Source organism: Colletotrichum truncatum (genome assembly GCF_014235925.2).
Source record: "Colletotrichum truncatum strain CMES1059 chromosome Unknown Contig_0006, whole genome shotgun sequence".
Classification (NCBI taxonomy): domain Eukaryota; kingdom Fungi; phylum Ascomycota; class Sordariomycetes; order Glomerellales; family Glomerellaceae; genus Colletotrichum; species Colletotrichum truncatum.
In genome coordinates this window covers 1,970,122-1,992,882 of record NW_027222403.1, presented here as the reverse complement: position 1 = coordinate 1,992,882, position 22,761 = coordinate 1,970,122, and the positions used below count along the sequence as shown (strand labels likewise).

The following is a 22,761-nucleotide window of genomic DNA, read 5'->3' as shown; positions in this document are numbered from 1 at the left end:
AGAAAGCTCATGTCGCCGCGACCGTTGCGCACGAATTTTTGATGGATCATAAGCGAAAATCGGCCGCCGCAAATGGCGCGACCGAGGCTGACGAGCGCGCAGCAAAACGCCAAAGATTGTCCGAGGTGAGTGTTTGTCCTTACCCATACTGCCTGCCCTTTGCACATCTTGTCTTGTTGGTGGTATTTTTGATGCCGTGGAGCCCAACTTGCAGTCTGATCTCTCGAGGACCAGTCCTCCTGTGCCATGCACATGACATCTCAACGTGGCCGATCGAGCCTGTGTATGCCATCGGCATTCATCCTTCTCTGCTCCAGATTGCCTGACCCCTCAGAATCCACTCAAGCGGTGGTCTCCATACACACCCATCACTTGCAAGAAGCGATCACCAAAGGCTCAAACTAAATTTACCACCTTGCAGAAATACGACTTAAGCAAGAAAGAGACTGTCGAATCCACCACCGAACATGGACTCTTCTTCCTCGAGCAAATTCGCCGCACAGCAGATAAGAAGTGAGCTTACTCCCTAATACCATTGTCCCCATGTATAACTTGTTGGAGCCTGCGATGCTGCAGCCTCATGGACATTGGCTGCAATGTCATGCTCCGTTGTGCGCATTCGGCCGAATCCTTCTCCCAATAATGGCGGATGCTGACTTTTTGTTCAAACCCAGTGGTCGACTTGTCGCAGGCTATTTCGAGAAGCTACTGCCAAAGGAGGGTAACCCCGATTACTACAAGAAGACACGCATGCCGATTTCACTTTCGATGATTGAGCGAAAACTCAATAAGGGAGACTTTTCAACCCTGACCGAACTTGAAAGCTACTTCAAGCGCATGGTAACCAATGCAAAGGAGTTCTATCCTCGCAATACCCAGATTTTTGAGGATGCCGAAAGAGTGCGGAAGGCATTGAGCAACTTCATGACAAAGACCAACCCTGCATACTCAAAGGGCGGCTACACTGCGATTCCTACCCCATTACCCGCCGACGGCGTTGTCGATGAGGCTGAAGAGGAAGATATGGATGATGCTACCCCTGTCAAGACTCCTCGTCGCAAATCTCAAGGAACTATAAAGTCCGTAGAGGAGCAGGACGAGGTTGACGAAGGTGACGATGAGGAAGATGAAGAAGAGGATGCTGAGGCCGACGAAGATGATGAAGAGGCCGACGATGACGATGCTGAAGGAGAAGAAGATGATGACGATGAAGCAAGTCAGTCGTCCAAGCCGGCAGCCATCATCATTCGCCGCAGGGGTCCGGGCAGACCCCCTAAAGGCGCGACGCCACGAAAATCGAAAGGACGAACCTCCACGCCCAGTCGTCCTGACTGTGATTACGAGGGCGTCCCGTACAAGGGCCTGAGTTTCCAGGCTGCCCAAGAGAAAATTGTCGAGGAAATGCTTCGGAAACGAGAAGATGAGTACGTTTTAACCCTTGCTACCGAGCCGTTCCCGTACTAATCAAATTAACAGCAGCCAAGAAGCGTATTTTGAGCCCTTCGTCAACCTCCCACCGCGTGTCCTCAAAGATTACTATCGGATCGTTAAGGAACCGATTTCTATCAAGAAGCTCCAGAAAGCTGTGAAGGGCGTTAGGGGTCGGAACGAAGCAACCGGTACTAGCGAGTTCAAAAACTGGGGAGCCTTTGAGGAAACTGCCAGCTTATTGTGGAAGAATGCATGCTTCTATAACGAAGAGGGAAGTGAAATTTACGAGCTAGCTCAGGAACTGAAGGTTTGTTATGCACATGAGAAACCAGAGGTGCCAATCCTGAGAGCTAACGTGGATCTAGGACTTTTTCTTGGATGAGTTGAAGATGGCCAAGGCCGTTGTCCCAGAACCATCACAACCCAAGATTAAACTCAAGGTGCAGCAGCCAGCCACCGAGCAGCCCGCAGCTTCAAAGAAGATTACGATTCACGTTGGAGGCAAGAGCGATTCGGCAGACTCGCCAGCAGCTGCAGCTTCCCATTCGGCAGGCTCTCAGACTAGCGACCAGATTGCCCTGAACGGCAACGGACGCCAAGCCGCGACTCCTGCCGTGCCACCTGCCATGGACAGGATTCGGAGTACCTCAGTGGCGTCTCCAAGCCCTTCAGTGGCCAACCATGTTAAGCGAGAAGATGCTATGCGTCCTTCCCCTGCTATGGCGCCCGGACACACTCATACACCTGCTGCATTTCCTTCACCCGCTGCTGGCCAAGCGGCAGGTTTATCCAGTGCGACCTTTCAGCCTATTGGTACACCGCAACAACAGTTACAGGCGAACGGTATTCAACAGCCTCCTAAGCCTGTGTGGGACCAGAGACTTCGAGCTCCGGGCAAAGGTATGTGTTTCTATATACGGTAATGGGGCCATAATGCTAACAGGACCAAAGGAGCGGCCGATGCCTTGATAAGTAGTCTGAAGGTTCAAACTCACCCTATGATTAACGTCGAACGTCGCTTCGAGATCACTGTTTCACCTCTTGAGAAGGAGGCACAGCAGTCCGTGACGGTTCACATGCCTGCTAATCAACTGAGGATCCAGATCATCCCTGTATTGCCAGCCTTCCTTGAGAAAGAGGAACGCCAGTGGAGACTTTGGGTACTCATTAACCGACACATTATCCACCCAGCGCATGCAGTTCATGGCCAGGTGCTTCCTTTGGGAGCCAAGGTGTTCGAAGCCCAGCTTCAAGCTGGCGTCGTTAACACCATTGAGGTGCATGTTGTTGCTGCTTTGCCAAAAGGCCAAAAGTCGCCAACAGGGGATGACTTTGAAGTGGAGCAAATGACAGTGCTTGCTAACGTGGTGAAGAACTAGAAGTCTTCAGCCACCGTCAACGAAGCTGCCACTTCTCGCGACTACCAGGACAAAGATCAGGTTGGGGGGGTTGGCTCTACTTTTGGGAGAAGCGTGGTCTCTGGCAATTCTTCTGCTGTGGCTTCAGGTATTCCCTTGACTTTACAACGAGTTTTTGACGAAGCTGAGCTTAGAAAACCTCACTCAATGCTTCCAAACCGCAACTTCAACCCACAAGTCGAGGCAAACCGAAATGACCAGGTAGTTGCCAATCACTATCCTCCTGTCTACCCGCCCAGACGCATGCGATTTCCTGGTAGCCTAGCCCCATTCGGTTCTCCCGATATTGTTCAAGTTGTTGCAACAGCTTCTCGATCCTCGGACCCCATGATTTTGCAGACCAGTCGCCCTTTGCGGAGTAGTCGATGGCGCATAGAGAGCGTGGAATCTTTAGTTGGCCAAAAACCTCATCTACTTTGGCAGAAAGAGCAACAGCAAGTCGCGCGACATAGTACTTCGACTCATTGGTACCTGCCAATCCAGCCCTTGGGTTCTGTTTATCTTCAGCAGGCGAGCCAGCAAGGCGGGCGAAACCCCTCAACCCAAATGCGGGAGCTCTATCAGACACACGCTCCACTTGAACGAGCTATTGTTGAACGGCAGAGTTCAAGCACATTACAAGATGTGTTGAATAATCGAGGACCGCCAGACTTTCAGCATGCGCAATCGACGAAGCAGATGTCCCTACCTATGGAGACTGTGCCTCGATCAGCAACACAACGGTACAACCATCCTCGGTTTCAAGCATTACACCGGCAGTTCATTGGCGCCCGGCCTAGTCAACTAAGCCCTCGGAACTAAGAGATGCAGCAACACATAAAACCCCATTACAACTCTCGCAATACGGACAAGCAACAAAGTGAATACCATAAAAGCACGCGTCCCCTGGAGCAATTGTGGGGGCTGTTTCGACTTTGACAGCCGACACGCAGCTTTTACTGACGGTCCAAGTCCGGCTCAGAACCTTAATTCTTCACTGGTAGTTTAAGTGATAGCCGTAATTGTTTGCTCGCAAAAGGCTCAGAAGACACTCTTGACTTGGAAAGGCATTATTCTTGTGCCATGGTTGTCCAGAGAGGTGGATGAACCGAGCGGTAGCATGTGGTCGGTCAGTTTCAGTGAAGAGGTTCAGGACAAACGTTGTGTGTGATTATCTTGTCATTTCTGTGGGCTTTCTCTACCTATGCGCGACCTGGTGGTACGCCTTCACCTGGTTACTAATATTCAGATATCGGCATAGAATGGCGTTGTGGTTAGCAGGGTATTGCCACAGGGTTGGCATTGTAGATTCGAACACATATGTAGACTATGAGTGTATTCTAATCCAAGCTGCTCGCCTCGTTACGGACTGGATTTGGCGTTTGGATGATAAAAGTTCGTCACCAACGGCCCGGCAATGTTGATCTTTACTCACCAAGCGTAATTGGAAAAAAAAAAAAAAAGGCATGGTAGAATTCCAACTGAGGTATTCAGAGACAGCGGTCAATTTATGGCGTTACTAGAACGACCTATACAGACCGCCCCCTCTCCCGAGGGTTGTTCCACCAACAGATTTCTATCCACAACGCTCGCTCTGCGAAACATAGTGTATGAGACACTTTCATATCGTACCTCAGTCATATTTGCATGACGTCGTCTGGGGATCCATTAATCAGCTGTGGATTCTCTGTGGAAAACTGGAGCAGCGTCTACCCCAGCAACCGGCATGCAAGCGGTGTCTTACACTAGAAAAGGTCGGTAATGCGGCCGGGGCCCCGTCGGAGGATCCGACGAGCTACTAATGGTTGTGCAACGGTAAACCGTGGGGGCCTCTGTGGGCTCTTTCCGTTCAGCAGTACAGACGCCTGGCACTACATTGTCCCGTCTCGAGTCCAGTCTGCTCAGCATCCTGCTAGCAGCACGGCAATTAGTCTTCATCAGTACGCTTGCGAAAATATTTTTGCTAGGGGTTAATTTAGGCGCGGCACGTTGCATCACTAGCATCGACCGAGCTGGCGGTAGTTGGATTGATATCTAATACAAGCATGCTGGTTGGCACACAGGCTCAAAGGGAAAGCACGCGTTAGACTTTTGTAAATGTTCTCATTATTTTTTCGAATGATTCCGACACACCCGATTGAAATCAGCCATTGAAATGCTGGAAGAATGCTATTGAATCGAACCGGGAGGTCGGGTCAGCTTGACGAATTCGCTCCTCCGCCACTGCTTCCGCCTCCCTCCGCGTTCCTGCCTCCGCCCGCAGGAAAGATGAGTCAATTGGCCAATGCCGGATTCGAACCTCCATATGATATGCAACGCCTGCATCCTCGTCCTTCCCGCTACCTACTGCAAAAGGTGAAAAGCTACTCTCTAATTGATCTTGTTTCTGCAAGAACCCTGCCACCAGAGCCAGTCCAGATTTTCTGGGCGGTCAGATTGTCCAGCAGTGGCTGTCAACCATGCATGTACAAAACGAGAGGAAAGGCGGTGTCTCCCGCTACAGCAGAAAAACTGCAGGACCAAGCAAACACTGCTGCGGCAGGATGGCACAGCGGGCACGGGCCAGAACCTGGGCAAGCTGCAGCATGTGGCATTACCGCTTGTGGGCTAGCGTGGTTATTCTGTGGGAGATCGATCTTCCGATAACGGGGGGCTGATTGGCTACTGCTAGGTGTGGGAGACCCTTCAGCCAATGGATTGCCTGGACGCAACCCACTTCAGGTGGCAGCTAGCGGGGTACAGGCAGTACAGACGTAAGGACCGGCCCTGAAATTTGTTAGTTAATGGTCAATGGCACAGTGCTGCAGTCGGGGATGTTTCTCGAGCGGGGCTAAAGAGTGGAAAAAATCTTTTTGCGCCCATTGACTGGTTAACTTCTCTGGCTGCGAACGCCGTACTCGGTCATCACTGGCCATCCCGCCCAATCCACACCTTGTTGCGTCCGCCTTGCCTCTGTCGGCCTGCTTTTTTTACTTCCCAGCATAATTTTTTCCTTTGCATACATATGTACCCGTTGCCGCTTTCTTCCCAGTCACTTCTTCTTCTCCTGTGACTCAACCAGATTCCCCGAAAATCTTCTATAAATCCTGCAGCCATCCAAGTTTTGAGATTTCCGCCTCTCCTCGAACCAATCCACCACACATAACCTCGACGACCGCTGCATGATTATACAAGATGTGCCCTACTCCTGACGTCCCGGCCACCAACGGCCAGTCTAATGGCTCCAATGGTCACGCGAATGGCTCCAATGGCGCTGCTAACGGCAACAATGCTGGTGAGTTTTCGTCATTGCTCTACGGAGCTGTTTCAATTCGATGATGACTGACTCTTGTCGCATCTAGACCACCCCGGCTACACTGCCATTCCTGTAAGAACCAACTCTAGTCTCCGAGTATAGATTTTACCGTGACGTTATCTTCTGACTCTCGACGACGCAGACCAAGCAGAAGCACAGCAACCCCTATCAGCCCGTAGGCGACTTCCTCAGCAACGTTGACCGATACAAGATCAGTATGTGCTGCGAGTGTCATTCCCTGATCTGAGTCATAGACGCTAACCGGTGACGCAATAGTCGAGTCCACTCTGAGAGAGGGTGAACAATTCGCCAACGCCTTCTTCGACACCGAGACCAAGATTAAGATTGCGAAGGCTCTTGATGAGTTCGGCGTCGACTACATCGAACTGACCTCTCCCGCTGCCTCTGAGCAGTCCCGCAAGGACTGTGAGGCCATCTGCAAGCTCGGCCTTAAGGCCAAGATTCTGACCCACGTCCGCTGCCACGTAAGAAGCCTGTCCTCTAACATGTAGAAAGAACTGCGTACTGACAACATCAGATGGATGATGCCCGTTTGGCCGTCGAGACCGGTGTTGATGGTGTTGACGTCGTCATTGGCACCTCTTCATACTTGCGCGAGCACTCCCACGGCAAGGACATGACTTACATCATCAACGTAGGTTTAATTCGACTACTTTGTAATTACTCGATCTGAGCTGACTTCCTGTGCTAGACTGCCATTGAGGTTATCGAGTTCGTCAAGTCCAAGGGTCTTGAAATCCGTTTCTCATCCGAGGACTCCTTCCGTTCCGACCTCGTCGATCTTCTCTCCGTCTACAGTGCCGTCGACAAGGTTGGTGTGCACAGAGTCGGTATTGCCGACACCGTCGGTTGTGCCAGCCCCAGACAGGTCTACGACCTTGTCCGTACGCTCAGAGGTGTTGTTAGCTGTGACATTGAGACGCACGTAAGTCGCTTGCGCCAGTACAGCCTTGAAATGGCGGAAACTAACGTAAAAGCAGTTCCACAACGATACTGGATGTGCCATCGCCAACGCGTACTGCGCTCTTGAGGCTGGCGCCACTCACAGTAAGTACTGGCTCGCAAGGATAGACGAAATTGCATACTGATTCATTCTTTCAGTCGACACCTCTGTTATCGGCATTGGCGAGCGTAACGGTATTACTCCCCTTGGTGGTCTGATGGCTCGCATGGTCGTCGCCGCCCCTGAGTACACCAAGTCCAAGTACAAGCTCCACAAGCTTAAGGAACTCGAGGACCTCGTCGCTGAGGCTGTCGAGATCAACATTCCCTTCAACAACTACATCACTGGCTTCTGTGCCTTTACCCACAAGGCTGGTATCCACGCCAAGGCCATTCTCAACAACCCTAGCACATACGGTAGGCCCTTCTGAAGCAAGCGTCTTGATGAGTAAAAAGGCTAATATAAAACAAGAAATCATCAACCCTGCCGATTTCGGTATGAGCAGATACGTCCACTTCGCCTCCAGATTGACGGGATGGAACGCCATCAAGAGTCGTGTTGAGCAGCTCGGCCTCACCATGACCGATGCACAGGTCAAGGTCGTCACCCAGAAGATCAAGGCCTTGGCAGACGTCAGGCCGATTGCCATTGACGATGCTGACTCGATCATTCGTACTTTCCACTTGAACATCAACTCAGAGGGCGAGGAGAAGCCGTTGCTCCCGAACATGACTGCCGAGGAGCAGGCCAAGTTTGAGAAGGCGGAGAGAGAGCTTGCTGGCGAGCCGGAGAAGCGTGCACTGGATGAGGCTGCAGCGGAGCCTGCTGCCAAGAAGATTAAGGCGTAAATATTGTTTTTGGGATGCATACGGGACACCAAAAATGGGGCATCTGCTTGTACAATTATAGAGGGGAGAGCTACAAAAGTGTTTAGTTCAGATACCTCACATCAACGAAGAAACGTTCAGACTATCATGGCTTTTCTTATTTCAACAGCGAACTCATTGACGTAAAAATAACCATTTGGAAATCATCGCACAAAGACAGCATTTGGGGATTAAGATCTGTCCTCTGTTTTCTCAGGACAATGTCATACATGCGTTAATTGATCATGTACTGATCCAACTGTCCACTAACATTTTCCCCCCGGAATGGTTTCAAATCATAACGCAATGATAGGATCGTGACCAATAGGCGCATGAGTCTACTTGTGCTCCTCCAGAATTCTGTACTGTGTACACCAGTGAAGCCACCAGCCTACAGTTCGTGGGTCCAAGTGGCTCCGAGAAGCTCATCGCCGGAGACTGGGGTTTATCGATTGACATTGTGGCGATAAGATAAGATAAGATAAGCAGAGGAAAAAATCCAGTTGGCCGACCACTTCACATACACCCAGTTAGTTGCTGGTTTGGTTCCTTCCCCTCCAAGCCGTAGTCAAATGCGAAAACTTCACACCGATTATGCCCATGTCTCCCACAAGTTCATGACCTAACAGAGCCGATCTCTAGCTCTTCCTACTACAATTACATTCGTCATAATCACAATTCGAACATCGACCTGAGGCAACCCACACCAACATCATGGATGCGCACGCCCTTCTCTCGTCGCAAGGGTGGCGCGGCAAAGGCCATTCTCTTCACGCGACGGACGATTCGATAGGCCTAGCGAAACCGCTCCTTCTAAATCGCAAGGATAACACAAAGGGCTTGGGAACGAAAGCGCATTTCACGAGCGATACATGGTGGATGAATGCGTTTGACGAGCAGCTCCAAGGCCTGGACACTTCGAAGAAGGGACGGGTCACACAGACAGTTACACAGGGGCGTTTGAACCAGATTGAAAAGGTTTCTGGCGGGAAGTGGATGCTTTACGCGAGCTTCGTGAGAGGCGGATTCTTAGAGGGAACGATCAAGTCCCAGGATAAGACAGAAGAAAGCGGTGCTTCTACACCCGAGTCTGAAGAGACGAGCAGCGACAGCGATAGAGGGGTGAAGATTAAGGAGAGAAAGGAGAGGGGGGAGACGAAGGAGGAGAGAAGAGCTAGGAAAGCGGCCAAAAAGGCAAGGAAAGAAGCCAGGGATACAAGGAGAAGAGAGAGGCTTGCGAAGAGAGCGAAGAGGGCCGATAAGGGCACAGAGAAGAAGGAGTCGAAAGAGGAGAAAAGGACAAGGAGGGAGGCTAAGAAGGCGAAGAGGGAAGCAAGAAAGGCTGGGAAAGGGGCTTCTGGGTGAGAGTACTGCTCTAGGAAGGAGCGGACGACGATAACACTCCGGCCACGTCTCATCAAATGGTCGCTCAAGGGACATATGGCAGACTGTAAGGTTACTACAGGCACCGAGGGTTTGGTCAATATGCAAGGAGGGTTGGGGGAAAGCCTACTGGAAAAGGCGGCCGAGGATCGCTAGAGATATGGGCATTCTGGGGTAAGGTACCAACTGTGCACATCGTAGAAGACGCAGCTTATGGTAAGCTCGCGACATAGATTTGAGGCGCAAGATATACCCACCGGTGACTGACAACACGGTCTATTAAGCGTGCAGCCGCTGTAACTGAAGATTCACGCCATTCAATCCTATGAACTATGCTCCTTGCGTATGGACTACAATTCCCCCCCGCCTCAGTCATCAGATAGGTTGAAATATTTAACCAATGTGAGACTTAGTTAACCTGGGTTGTTGGGACATTTCCTCCCACCTCCTTCCTCTTCTGCATATAACTTAAGTGCCTTTTTTCCGACATACCCGTTGACTTTCAGGTTTCTTTAGGGGTCTTTCCAGGCTTGTTGGAAAGCAGCCAAGGCCTCCTGTCCCAAAATTCGTCCTTGATGATGTCTAGATGCTCAATAACGACGCGAGCCTTAGCGCGCTTCTTCTTCTCCTTCTCAGCTTGAGACTTGGTTTGCTGCATCGGCTCTGCAAGGGCGTCTGCCGCCTCAGCGGCGTTGTGAGTGCCAGGCTCGACAAGTTCGTACTGCTTTGAATTTAGCCGTGATGCTCTGAGTTACACCAGAATTTAAGGGAACATTACGTCTCGGAAGACTACGCTACCCTTTTTGTTGATCTCAGGCTCATTGTTGTAGTTGATCTTGAATTTTGAGAACAGAATCTCGTTCTTGTCGCCGGAGACAGTGCCCTAGTACGCAGTTAGTCGATGATCACAACAAGAAACATTTGACAGAAATCATACAGCAAGGAGCTGCTCTGCCGCCCTGTTGTCCATGCCTCCTAGTTGGATCAGAGCCCAAAATGTAGTGTTGTAAAGATTGTTGATGTGGCCTTTACGGGTTAATAAGAGCATCTCATTGATTTTATCCAGCTGACATAGACTTACAGTCAACCTGCCGCCAGCTCATATAATCTCTCAGGTTTGCGACAGTGGGATAACACACTGCCCTGCCGTCAAAACTCGGAAGAGGCGGCGAGAGCGGGGTATCGGGGAAGTATTGTGACCATAGGTAGATGTAGTTAGCTGTGAATGTTGAAACTACAGTGCTGACGATTTTGCTGTCTCATGTGAGTTTCTTAATTGATGCTTCATAGATGACCTTCTTACCTCGCCCTTCTTTCGAAAAGCGTACAAGACTTGTGGAATACGAAGCTGTACTCGTCGCTCACGCCATACGCTATGGTGATATCCGGTAGTTCAGTCACCACCACTCGTGCAGCAGCGTTCATGAGGTCGAGTGCCCTCTTATCATTCGGCTTTTCGAAGGCGTATTTGGCGCAAAGTCTATGCGTCGGTTAGGGATATCCAGATGATCGCTTGATGATTTTTGCTCATACTTTGTGAAGCCCCTACCATCTATGCGGACTACAATCCATGTGTTCGGCAACAAGGTGTCAGGTTGCTCAAAGCTCTTGACATACTCGAATCTGATGGTTGATTAGCATCGGTTCATGATTATATGGAAAAATATGAGGCTTTACTTAGAGTTCGCCATCTTCAAGACAAAGAAACTGGGTATTTCGCGATTTTGGGTCCGGAAACCCTCTAGTTTGTGGAGGATTAATATCCGTCCAGAAGAACAAGACTGAGAGAGATATGGCAGTTATAGTTAAGGCAGGTATCAACTTAAGGCCCCTCTCCAATAAACACAGTTGGTGTGAGTCGATCTTTAGGTAGGGTTCGTATGTAAGGTGGGATGGTGGGGGAGGGGTTGTTGCTGCTTCAGTGGGGTCGGTCGCTAAAACATACGCCAGCGCCCAAAACTTTGGGCGTGAGACCCATGTCACCTCTCAGCCTTGCAGGCGCAATAAAGGTAATTGCATGCACACGGCTATAGGATAATTTGCGACCTTGGAGCTCTCAAGCTTTCACATCTGTGGCACTCGACGACTATCAGCATTCAAATTGACGGAACAGTCCTTAAACTGACAGTTTTGAGCTGAAACGGCGCTTGTAAACATGAATTTTCTGCTCAGCAATGAGGAGAACGAAGCCATTGCCGCAGTCGAGGCTATCAACGCCATAAACAACACGAACACAATCCGATCCGGCCATTCGACATGCCTCCGTTTCAACCGGACAGGTGATCTCCTAGCCTCCGGCAGGGTTGACGGAACTGTTGTGATATGGGATATCGAAACTATGGGAGTTGCTAGGAAGATGCGCGGTCACAACAGAAGCATCACATCACTGAGTTGGTCGAGATGCGGTCGCTATCTTCTATCGGCATGCCAAGGATGGAAGGCTATATTGTGGGATCTCAAAGATGGCAAGAGATACCGCGAGGTTCGCTTTCGAGCTCCAGCGTACATCGCGGAGCTCAATCCGTTCAACCAGTATGTTGGCGAAACCCCTAGCCTACTTTTAGCGTCGCTGACAGACAAAGCCATCAGTTTGTCGCCTCTATTTTTGACGACCAACCGATTCTCGTCGACATCTCAGACGTAAACGATGTCAAATACCCCCTCCCTTCGGCGCCGAAACACCCCGATGGAGAACGCACGGAGAAGCAGTTGAAGGAGGATGCGAAACAAATGACGACTGTTACGATATATACCTCTACGGGAGAGCATGTTCTGGCGGGAACCAATAAGGGATGGGTGAACGTCATCGACGTAAAGACTAGGAAGACGATTTACTCAGAAAAGCCATGTAGCGGTGTTGTTACAACACTCAGGCTGAACAACTCTGGCCGGGTACTCCTGATCAACGCGCAGGATCGTATCGTCAGAACCTTTCACATCCCGAACCTCGCAGCTGAGGACCTTGACCTCGATACTGTACACTTCACGAAGGAACATACTTTTTCGGATCAAGTTAACAGGCTGTCTTGGAACCATGTTACCTTCAGCTCGGCTTCTGAGTATGTCGCCGCATCCACCTACAATAATCACGAGATATACGTTTGGGATAGGGGTATTGGAAGCACAGGACTGATTCGGATACTGGACGGGCCTAAAGAGGAGCAAGGTGTTGTGGAATGGCATCCAGATCGGCCTTTCATTGCTACCTGTGGCCTCGAGACGGGGAGAATCTACATCTGGTCTGTCATACCCGAGCAGAAGTGGTCTAGACTTGCGCCGGATTTCGCGCAGGTTGAAGAGAACCAAGAATATGAGGAGAAGGAGGATGAGTTCGATATTTACGGGCAAGAGGAGTTGCAGAAGAGACGATTGGATGCAGAGGATGAGGATGTCGACGTTGTCGGCTCGGTCTTCTTGAACGGAAACAATGGTGGCGGTGAAGCGTTTCGCATGCCAATCCTATTCGACCTTGGAGAAAGCGACAGTGAAGAGGAGTTTGTCGCGGTATCTACAGGAACTATGAGGAGAAGGAGTCCAGGGGTGGATGGTGGAATGCCCGACAGTGAGGTCGTGGAGGAGAAGATCCCAGCAAGGCGAGGTGCAACTAAGGCATCCAAGGGTAGGAGGCGATGAAGATATCTTCGTTAAGTTTCGGGGAGTAGAAATTCGTTGGTAGTTGAGCTTCAACAGTATAAGGTGTGGGCGCAGACGCGTGGCATGGCGTTGAATCGCGTTGCTCTGGGACGAGCTTCGGTTGGCGTCCACACCCCTGCCAGCTGATTAGCGCGACTGGCTTCCAGTGATGTAAAGACTCCAGCTCCAGAGAGCTGCTTATTAATTACAGTCTAAGCAATGCAGTGATCCTGGACAAGAGGGAGTCAAGCGGAGTGAGGCCAACACTGGTACGAGTCGCATAAGAATGTGATCCTGAAATGCTACGTTCAATTCAATGCTATGTCAGATCGTAGAAGGACGACAGGTTTGCACTGTGACGAAAATTTTGACTCATCGGTCAGGCGCCTCTCCAGGTCGGTAGACAGGCGCGCCTTCCTTCTTTCCTCTGTCAAAGTATAGTTACTTCCGTACTGAAGGAAGATTGGTGTGTTTCAGCAATTGTGTGGGTACTTGACATTGCTGAGCCTTAGGCACGCGTTCCCGGCCAAAGGCAAGTATAGGAGGGTGATTTCCTAATATGGATTAGCGCTTTTTGACAGGCTGCGCCAGCCGCCTCAAGGCAAGATTTGTTTCTGACCTCGCTCCTCACTTTCGCCTCCCCGGCTTCACATCTACAACTACGCCAAACCCACGATTCGCCATCAACACGCGCGTCGGAAATCGCGCCTGCAGACTCAACGTTCATTTCCGGCTCGAGACCCGACTCGAAACGATCGCGATTTTTTCCCGATTCATCGACGCTCTAAAGGTGGCGGCGATTGGGAGGATTAGTGGAACCTTCTCCTAGGCCGCTGGCCGGGGACTGGCGTGGTCAAGAGCGCCATCGTAGAACGACCTTTCTCGACTTATTGCATCTCAAAAAGCGTTTCGCGCGATAGATTTTGACTTTCCCGACTTTTTGCGCCTGCTCTGCGACACTTTCGGATCGAGTGACGACTGGACTACGGTCATCACATTTTCCCTCTCCAACTTTCCGATTACCCTTCGACACCTTCCTTACCAAACACGATAAAAGATTTGTCACCATGGCGAACCTATACTTCACGCACTCGAGTGCGCCGATTAAGACGGTGGAGGAGATCCAGTTCGGACTCATGGCTCCTGAAGAGATCAAAAACATGAGTGTTTGCCATGTTCTCTACCCCGAGACCATGGATGAGACGCGGACGAAGCCGCGCGACGGTGGACTGAACGATCCCCTTCTCGGCTCCATCGACCGGCAATTTAAGTGCAAGACCTGTACGCAGGCCATGGGCGAATGTCCTGGTCACTTCGGCCACATTGAACTGGCGAAGCCCGTCTACCACCCTGGCTTTATTAAGAAAGTCAAGAAGGTGTTAGAAATTGTCTGCCATAATTGCAGCAAGGTTTTGGCCGATAGAGTTAGTCTGCTCTATGTTATTTGACAGCCACCTTGACTCGATTGTGCTAACCTGGCTTTTTTTTTCAGAGCGACCCTGAATTTCTCCAAGCAGTAAACACGAGAGACCCGAAGGTTCGCTTCAACCGTGTGTGGAACATTTGCAAAAAGAAGACTCGTTGCGAGAACGAGACTAAAGAAGTTAAGAACGATGACGGAGAATACTCTCTGGGTTTGAAGCAAGCTCCCGTTAACCACGGCGGCTGTGGCAACATTCAACCCAGAGTCCGACACAAGGCTCTACAGCTTGTCGCCAAGTACGAGGCCTCGGGCGAAGACGGCGTTAAAAAGAAGGAAGAGCCTCAGATCACACCCGAGATGGCACACAACATCCTTCGCCGGATTAGCGACGATGACTTGAGAGACATGGGTCTTAATCTTGAGTATGCCCGCCCAGAGTGGATGATCGTTACTGTTCTTCCGGTTCCCCCTCCTCCCGTTCGACCCAGTATTTCTATGGACGGCACCGGGCAGGGCCTAAGAAACGAAGATGACTTGACGTACAAGCTGGGTGATATCATTCGAGCCAACAGCAACGTCAAGCAGGCCATTCGTGAGGGCTCTCCTGCCCACATTGCTCAAGATTTTGAGCAACTCCTTCAGTATCATGTTGCCACCTATATGGACAATGATATTGCTGGCCAACCTCGCGCCTTGCAAAAGAGTGGCCGTCCAGTCAAGGCCATTCGTGCCCGTCTTAAGGGTAAGGAAGGTCGTCTTCGTGGAAACTTGATGGGTAAGCGTGTCGACTTTTCGGCACGTACTGTCATTACCGGTGATGCCAACCTTTCTCTTGATGAAGTTGGTGTACCTCGAAGTATTGCAAGGACCCTTACCTATCCCGAAACTGTAACTCCTTACAACATCGGAAGGCTTCACGAGCTGGTACAAAACGGCCCTAATGAACACCCTGGTGCCAAGTATGTCATTCGTTCGGATGGTACCAGAATTGATCTTCGTCACCACCGCCGAGCCGGGCAAATCTCGCTCGAGTACGGCTGGAAAGTCGAGCGTCACCTGATCACCGGCGATTACATTATTTTCAATCGTCAGCCCTCTTTGCATAAGGAGTCTATGATGGGTCACAGAGTCCGCGTCATGCCCTACTCTACCTTCCGTCTTAACCTATCAGTCACGTCGCCATACAACGCCGATTTCGACGGTGACGAGATGAACCTTCACGTTCCCCAAAGCGAAGAGACAAGAGCTGAAGTCAAGGAGCTTTGCCTGGTACCTATCAACATTGTCTCCCCGCAAAGAAACGGTCCTCTGATGGGTATCGTGCAAGATACACTTGCCGGTGCCTACAAGCTCTGCCGTCGTGATGTGTTCCTTACCAAGGAGCAAGTTATGAATATTATGCTTTGGGTTCCCAACTGGGATGGTCTCATTCCGCCTCCGGCTATCGTGCGCCCAAGGCCGAGATGGACGGGTAAACAAATCATGAGCATGGCGATCCCCAACATTGTCAGCTTGCACAACTCCCCGGATTCGAAGGAGGACAACCCCCTTAAGGATGAGGGTCTTCTTATCCAATCCGGTGAGCTGTTGTATGGACTGCTCTCCAAGAAGAATATCGGTGCCGCTAGTGGTGGTATCGTTCACATTGTTTATAATGAGCATGGCCCAGAGGCGTCGATGAAGTTTCTTAACGGAGTGCAACAAGTCGTCAACTACTGGCTTCTTCACAATGGCTTCAGTATCGGCATTGGCGACACGATTCCTGACAAGGTGACCATTGAGAAGGTGCAGGTTCATATCGATGAGCACAAGGCTGAGGTCGAGAGATTCACCCAGCAAGCTACGGCCAACGAGCTTGAGCCTCTGCCCGGTATGAACATCCGTGAGACCTTCGAGAGCAAGGTATCCAAGGCCCTCAACACAGCTCGTGACAAGGCTGGTACCACTACACAGAAGAGTTTGAAGGATTTGAACAACGCCGTCACTATGGCCTCGTCGGGTTCCAAGGGCTCTTCTATCAACATTTCTCAGATGACTGCACTTGTCGGACAGCAAATTGTGGAGGGTAAGCGTATTCCCTTTGGCTTCAAGTACCGAACGCTGCCCCATTTCACCAAAGACGACTACTCTCCTGAGGCTCGTGGCTTCGTCGAGAACTCCTACCTTCGTGGTCTCACGCCGAGTGAATTCTTCTTCCACGCCATGGCTGGTAGAGAAGGTCTCATCGATACCGCTGTCAAGACTGCCGAAACCGGTTACATTCAGCGTCGTCTAGTCAAGGCTCTTGAAGACGTTAGTGCCAAGTATGATGGTACTGTAAGAAATTCTCTTGGCGATATTATCCAGTTCTTGTATGGTGAAGATGGCCTGGATGCCATCTATATCGAGAAGCAGCGCATGGATCACCTCAACATGTCTGACAAGAAGTTTGCCGACCGGTTCCGCCTTGATATCATGGATGAGACCAGACCAGAGGAGCTTGATTGGCTCGAGTATGGCAATGAGATTGCTGGCGACCCTTCTGTCCAGCAGCTTTTGGACGAGGAGTACGATGCCCTGCTCGTCGATCGCAAGCAAGTCCGTCAGATCAACTTCAAGAGGAAGGACGATGAGTCCATGCAACTTCCTCTTAATATTGTCCGTCTTATGGAAACTTCAAAGAAGCTTTTCGCGGTCGAAGACTTCCAGAGAAGCGATTTGAAACCCCAAGACGTTATTCCTGCAGTACAGGCTATGCTCAACAGAATGACCATTGTCCGTGGCCACGATGATATCTCGAAGGAAGCTGACCGGAACGCCACTATCCTCTTCAAGGCGCAGATCCGTTCACGCCTTGCCTTCAAGCGGATTGCTTGCCACCAGCGCCTGAACAAGATGGCTTTTGAGCATGTTCTCGGAGAACTGGAAGCTCGCTGGGACCGAGCTTTCGTTAGCCCTGGTGAGATGGTCGGTGTCATTGCGGCGCAGTCTATTGGTGAGCCCGCTACACAGATGACGTTGAACACGTTCCACTTTGCTGGTGTATCTTCCAAGAACGTTACGCTAGGTGTTCCCCGTCTCAAGGAAATTCTTAACCTGGCCCAGAATATCAAGACGCCTTCTATGGTTGTTTACTTGAGTGGCGAGGACAACGCAAGCCAAGAAGCCGCCAAGGCCCTCCGAAGCGCCGTCGAGCACACCACCTTGCGGTCTGTTACTGCCGTCACCGAGATCTACTACGACCCTGTCATTACTTCGACCAACATTCCTGATGATTTGGACATGGTTGAGTCGTACTATCTCATCCCTGATGAGACCCATGACAGAGCGGAAGACCAGTCGAGATGGCTACTCCGTCTCACTCTGGACCGCCAAAAGCTGCTTGATAAGGAGCTTACTGTTGAGGATGTCGCCAGGCGCATCAAAGAAGAGTACCCCAATGACCTTGCCGTCATCTTCAGCGATAACAACGCTGAAGAGCAAGTTATTCGCATTCGCCCTATGCATGCTGGTAACGACGACAAGGATGAGGATGGCGAGAAGAAGATGGAAGACGATGTCATGCTGAAGAGACTCGAGACTCATTTGCTTGACACCCTCTCCCTTCGTGGTGTCAAGGGTATTGAGAGAGCTTTCTTGAACAAGGAGACAAAGCTCATTGAGACTGATGACGGAGCCCTGCTCGCCGCAAAGGCCGACGAACGGTGCTCAGAGTGGTACCTGGACACATCCGGTACTGCTCTGCGCCAGGTCCTATGTGTTGATGGCGTCGACTCTAGCCGTACCTATACGAACCACTTGTGGCAGGTTGTCGAGGTCTTCGGTATAGAAGCGGCGAGGGCAGCCTTGGTCAGAGAATTGACGCAGGTGTTGGCCTTCGACGGTTCCTACGTCAATCACAGACATCTTGCACTACTTTGCGATGTCATGACCTATAGAGGTACGATCTCTGCGGTTACGCGTCATGGTATCAACCGCGCGGACACTGGTGCTCTGATGCGTTGCTCTTTCGAGGAAACTGTTGAGATTCTCCTCGAAGCTGCTGCCGTAGGTGAACTTGACGACTGCCGTGGTATTTCTGAAAACGTCATGCTCGGTCAGATGGCTCCAATGGGAACAGGTCATTTCGAGGTTCTCCTTGATCCGAAGATGCTGGAGACTGTCATTAGTGACAATTCACGCATGGGTCTCATGCCTGGCATGCCAGTCAAGGGCGGCGAGGCTGGCGGTGCCGCAACACCGTACGACTCGGGCTCCCCTATGGCAGACTCTGGGTACATGTCGCTAAGCTCTCCTGCTGCTGGTAACTTTTCTCCTATTGTCGGTGCTGGATCGGACTCTCCCGCTGGGTTTGGCAACACCGAGTATGGCGGCTTCGGCAACATTGGTTCTGCCAATCCATGGTCAGCCCAAAGTCCTGGACGCCCGACAAGCCCCTTCAGCACCTCGCCAACTTCGCCTTTTAGCAGTGGTTATGGCGGATATTCGCCTTCGTCGCCCAATGCTGGGTACTCTCCCACATCGCCACTCATCGACGGCGCCGGTGGTCGCTATGCATCCTCTCCACAGTTCAGCCCTTCGTCGCCGTCGTTCTCGCCAACGTCGCCCATGTTGCGGCCCACCAGTCCTGCAAGCCCCAACTACAGCCCGACTTCGCCAAGCTACTCGCCGGCTTCTCCCTCCTCTCCAAGGCATTACTCGCCAACATCCCCGGCCCAGTATGCATCACCGACTTCACCGAGCTACTCGCCTGCCAGCCCTAACTATAGCCCGGCATCTCCCAACATACACGGGGCTGGTCCCACGTCGCCATCGTACTCTCCTGCATCCCCGACGTGGTCACCAACTTCGCCGGAAGCGTACTCTCCCACAAGTCCAAGCTTCCAGCGGACTCCTGCGGCGCAGCAGTCTCCGACCAGCCCCAGCTACTCACCAACTGTAAGTAGCCATATCGCTTTTGATTACATTGTACCGGCAGTCACTGACATATCACTGTAGTCCCCTTCGTGGTCTCCGAGAACTCCTGGACCTGGTGGCTCTGGAAACTAACGTTGCCTCGAATTCTGAGGAGGCATCCGATTGTGCCTTCATTTGCCACCATTTTTCACTCTCCTAATATGCCGACTAATGATTCAACGGCTTAACTGGTTCTGGTTGATTGGAATATTGCATCTCATCACAGACGCAGGTTGTCACTTTACTTTCGTGTGGAGGAAATGGTTGCTATGCATCATAGAAGTGCTCTCAGAGACAACACAAAAAGATTGCGCGTCACTCAACAGCTGGCTAGACAGAAAGGCAGGCTGGGAGGCAGCAGGACGATAACACGCACAACCTACACAATCAAAAACAAACGACCGAAAAAAATATATTGAAAAGATGAAAAGGCTTCGCGGTGGTTTCTGTAAAAAGCTGACTTTGTATTATACGCGCAGGGGCAGGACGAGAATAGTGGACCTGGCTTGGAGGTTATGTGTGACGGAGGAGATGATTTTAAGCAGCTCCTGAACCTTACCCCCTTTTATTTTGAGGAGACGAACACACACAGATTGGAATTTTCTCACGAGGAAGAGGAGATTTAGGCTCTCCTGCAAAAGACGCTCCTGAAATGGACCAAACAGGTTTATCGCGAAAATGATGCTCATGCTATGCACACAATAATGCTATGTGTCTTGGTCTGTCCAATGCCGCTGCCTCGTTCGCTATAACACGATGAAAAATGGGCGGAAGTGATCTAGGCAGAAGACGAGAGAACTAATAAATTACACTCCAAGGGGTCAGAAGCGAGTGGTGGGTTCACAGAGCACGGTTGGGGAAATGCTGGAAAGAGGGAAAAAAAAAAAAAAAAACTGTCACCCCTCGCACCCCTCCCATATCCTCCTATTCCATTACCCTATCCGCCCATCCGCCCGCCCGCCCGCCCACCTGCCTGCCTGCCTGCCTGCCTGCCTGCCTGCCTACCTGCTTGCTACCAACGACTATCCGTTGTGAAAATGAAGGGGGTGACAAAAAAAAAAAAAGATTTGATAGTAGACGGAAGCATACGTCACAATCTACCCACGTCTCGTCTCTCATAGACCCCGAGACACAATGGGGAAAGGCTCGCTCGATGGATCATCACTTTGCCCAGGCAGCGGCGCCACCCGCTTTTTACCGTGTTGTTCATCGAAGCTGTTTTTTTTTTTTTAACTTTATCCAAAAGAAAAAGAAAACAAAGAGAAAAAGAAGGAGAAGCTTCCAAATAAATTTGTATTTATTGCCTTCTGTGTTTTTTCTTTCGTGCTCTCGTCAAAAACATTCAGCCTCTGGCGGTATGCGCCTCGCCACGTATTGAAGAAAGTGCTGACTCTTCATGTGAGCACATATGTCCGGGCAGGTGGATATACCATAAACAATGATGCAAGGCGGAGACGGAGCTCGTGCCTTTCTGGAGACTCGGGAGGGGGGGGCCGTTGCCCAAGGGTGTATCATGGATTATTGCCCAGAGACGCGTCCTCTTTGCACTCCTCTCTCTTCCTCTTTCGGCCCTCCTTTCCCCTCTTTCATGTTCTCCGTCTCAAGCTTCTCCTCCCCGGTTGTGTCACTTGAACTACGAGTCAGTATCCATACATCTCGCGATTTCCGTCTTGGTCGCGTTCGTCTTTCGCTTTCGCCGTGGCCGGATGTATCAACAACAGATGAAGAAGAGGAGGAGGAGACGGGGGAGGGGGGGCAGTGCGGACAAAAGGGCGTTGATGATGGTGGGTGGGTGGGCGGTTGCTTGCTTGTTTAACAGACACACACGTCAAGAGCTCGATTCCTGATTTGAGGATTAGGTTCGTAACTTGGCGAGCAAAAAGGCCAAGCCGCGTCTCTTGTGGTTAGTTCCAACATACGCACATTGCACGCATGCGCGCACATATTGTGCGTGTGCGTGTGTGCCACACCACGAATCTGGATGTGATGGGAAACGAAATGAAGGGCAAGACCGCCTTACAGGGTCGCGACCAAACCGCCAGTTTTGTCGTTTCCTCCGAGGCCCGAGAAGAGCAAAGATGATGTTACCAGGTAGTTGGAGCAACGTGGCGAAGGACAAAAGAAGAATGAGAGAGTACCGCCGAATGGGCCATTTAGGTCGGCCAAATTAACAAGAGCCTTCCGGTCCGTCCAAGGCGGAGTGGACAAGCACAACAGACTATGCCTCTCATCTACGCTTCCTCCTCTCGACTGCCCGCGACGACAAGTACTGAGGCGCCCCTAGCGACAGTCGAACAATGCAAAATGTGGGCTCCAAATTTGCGGAAAAAAGGGGCTTGAAAGTATGCCTGCTCTGCTTGTTGGTCTCGGGACACACAAGGACCCGGTCAAACTGTTCAAGGAAGCCGGAGCTCGGGTAACAGGGGACCCTCAAAAGGCCAAAGAAATCCACGAGAGCAAGAGGGAAGACAATACTGAGGTCTTTTCCTCGGTGGTTTATGGTGCTATGCGAAGTATTTCGGCCAAGAATGGAAGGGGCAAGAGAGTATCAAGCCCCCACAATGTTACGGTTCTCCCGTGTTGTCGAACCAACACTGTCCCTCTGCTTTGTCTGTTCTCGAGAGTCAATGATTAGTCACTACGTGTGGGACCTTGAACTTATCGCGGGACACGGACGAGACGCTAAAACCTCGAACCGTGGACCTCAAAGATCGATCACCAGGGATGTATGTCCCTGGCCCTAGCATGATGGGGCATTGGGGGTTGAGGTGCTGAGGTATGCATGGGGGCGGAGGATTCCCGCGGCTTGGTGAGCTGTCGAGAATCCCCTCCGTGCCTCTCCTCTTCAACCATCTGAGCATGGGCCCATGTAGGAAGGAAGAATAGTCAAGAGGGGAAGGGAATAAACGGCCAACCGTGCCACCCTCGCACATCGGTCGGCTTGCGGGCTAGATTCCGCCTCCCGTCGCTGATTTTGGCACGATCTGGCGAGAAATACTGGGGGTTGCTCGCTAGATTCTGACCTCGAGGGGGCTATGAGCTCGCTCGTAGGAAGGCAGACGGCGTGGAAGAAGAAACGTGCGGCGACATCGCAGGTCGTTCAGCAACTGCAGCTCCATGGCGCAGTTGGTCCTGCTGGCGCGCCCAGAACGACCCCAAAGGCTCGCTGCTCTGGTGTGACCAGAAAGGGACTTTCCCCTTTTTGAAGTTTCCGGGCTTCGATGATTGGTTTTATGCAGTCGAAGCGATGTGCATAGCCGCCGGCGACCAGGCAGGCGGGCGCGCTGGGCGGCCTGTCAGCACTGCTGCTCTGTGCCTCTAATGCACATATGGATTGGGTGGATGGTGGTGGCCGATGATCCGTGATGGGCAGTAATCTGCTGGGTAAAGTTTTGAAGATGGACTGGACACTTGGGAACATTTGTCTCAATAAG

The 22,761-nt window shown here is 51.2% G+C and overlaps 6 protein-coding genes across 6 annotated transcripts; 5 read left to right on the top strand and 1 right to left on the bottom strand.

Annotated features, from left to right (window-relative positions):
* Positions 1-41: 41 nt before the first annotated feature.
* CTRU02_209827 (bromodomain containing protein) lies at positions 42-2,810 on the top strand (the record flags this gene model as incomplete). Its single annotated transcript, XM_036720643.1, has 6 exons — positions 42-125; positions 422-513; positions 675-1,424; positions 1,477-1,738; positions 1,797-2,331; positions 2,383-2,810. The coding sequence occupies 6 exons, from the start codon at positions 42-44 to the stop codon at positions 2,808-2,810; spliced, it is 2,151 nt and encodes a 716-aa protein (XP_036587483.1).
* Positions 2,811-6,002: 3,192 nt separating this feature from the next.
* Positions 6,003-7,935, top strand: CTRU02_209826 (homocitrate synthase; the record flags this gene model as incomplete). The annotated part of the gene is made up of 9 exons (XM_070205340.1): positions 6,003-6,102; positions 6,170-6,195; positions 6,266-6,338; positions 6,400-6,608; positions 6,662-6,778; positions 6,836-7,069; positions 7,122-7,191; positions 7,246-7,503; positions 7,559-7,935. The coding sequence occupies 9 exons, from the start codon at positions 6,003-6,005 to the stop codon at positions 7,933-7,935; spliced, it is 1,464 nt and encodes a 487-aa protein (XP_070060988.1).
* A 732-nt stretch (positions 7,936-8,667) lies between these two features.
* On the top strand, positions 8,668-9,318 carry CTRU02_209825 (DNA-directed RNA polymerase II subunit Rpb1; the record flags this gene model as incomplete). The annotated part of the gene is made up of 1 exon (XM_036720641.1): positions 8,668-9,318. One exon carries the CDS (start codon positions 8,668-8,670, stop codon positions 9,316-9,318), a length of 651 nt encoding a protein of 216 aa, XP_036587481.1.
* A 520-nt stretch (positions 9,319-9,838) lies between these two features.
* On the bottom strand, positions 9,839-10,958 carry CTRU02_209824 (tRNA guanylyltransferase; the record flags this gene model as incomplete). Its single annotated transcript, XM_036720640.2, has 6 exons — positions 9,839-10,057; positions 10,115-10,219; positions 10,274-10,362; positions 10,418-10,590; positions 10,640-10,816; positions 10,870-10,958. Coding segments are annotated over 6 exons (852 nt in total), but the record flags the coding sequence as incomplete, so codon positions are not given.
* Positions 10,959-11,491: 533 nt separating this feature from the next.
* On the top strand, positions 11,492-12,969 carry CTRU02_209823 (WD domain-containing protein; the record flags this gene model as incomplete). Its single annotated transcript, XM_036720639.1, has 2 exons — positions 11,492-11,868; positions 11,919-12,969. 2 exons carry the CDS (start codon positions 11,492-11,494, stop codon positions 12,967-12,969), a joined length of 1,428 nt encoding a protein of 475 aa, XP_036587479.1.
* A 1,067-nt stretch (positions 12,970-14,036) lies between these two features.
* On the top strand, positions 14,037-19,420 carry CTRU02_209822 (DNA-directed RNA polymerase II subunit RPB1; the record flags this gene model as incomplete). The annotated part of the gene is made up of 3 exons (XM_036720638.1): positions 14,037-14,393; positions 14,462-19,309; positions 19,370-19,420. 3 exons carry the CDS (start codon positions 14,037-14,039, stop codon positions 19,418-19,420), a joined length of 5,256 nt encoding a protein of 1,751 aa, XP_036587478.1.
* Between the last annotated feature and the right edge of the window lie 3,341 nt (positions 19,421-22,761).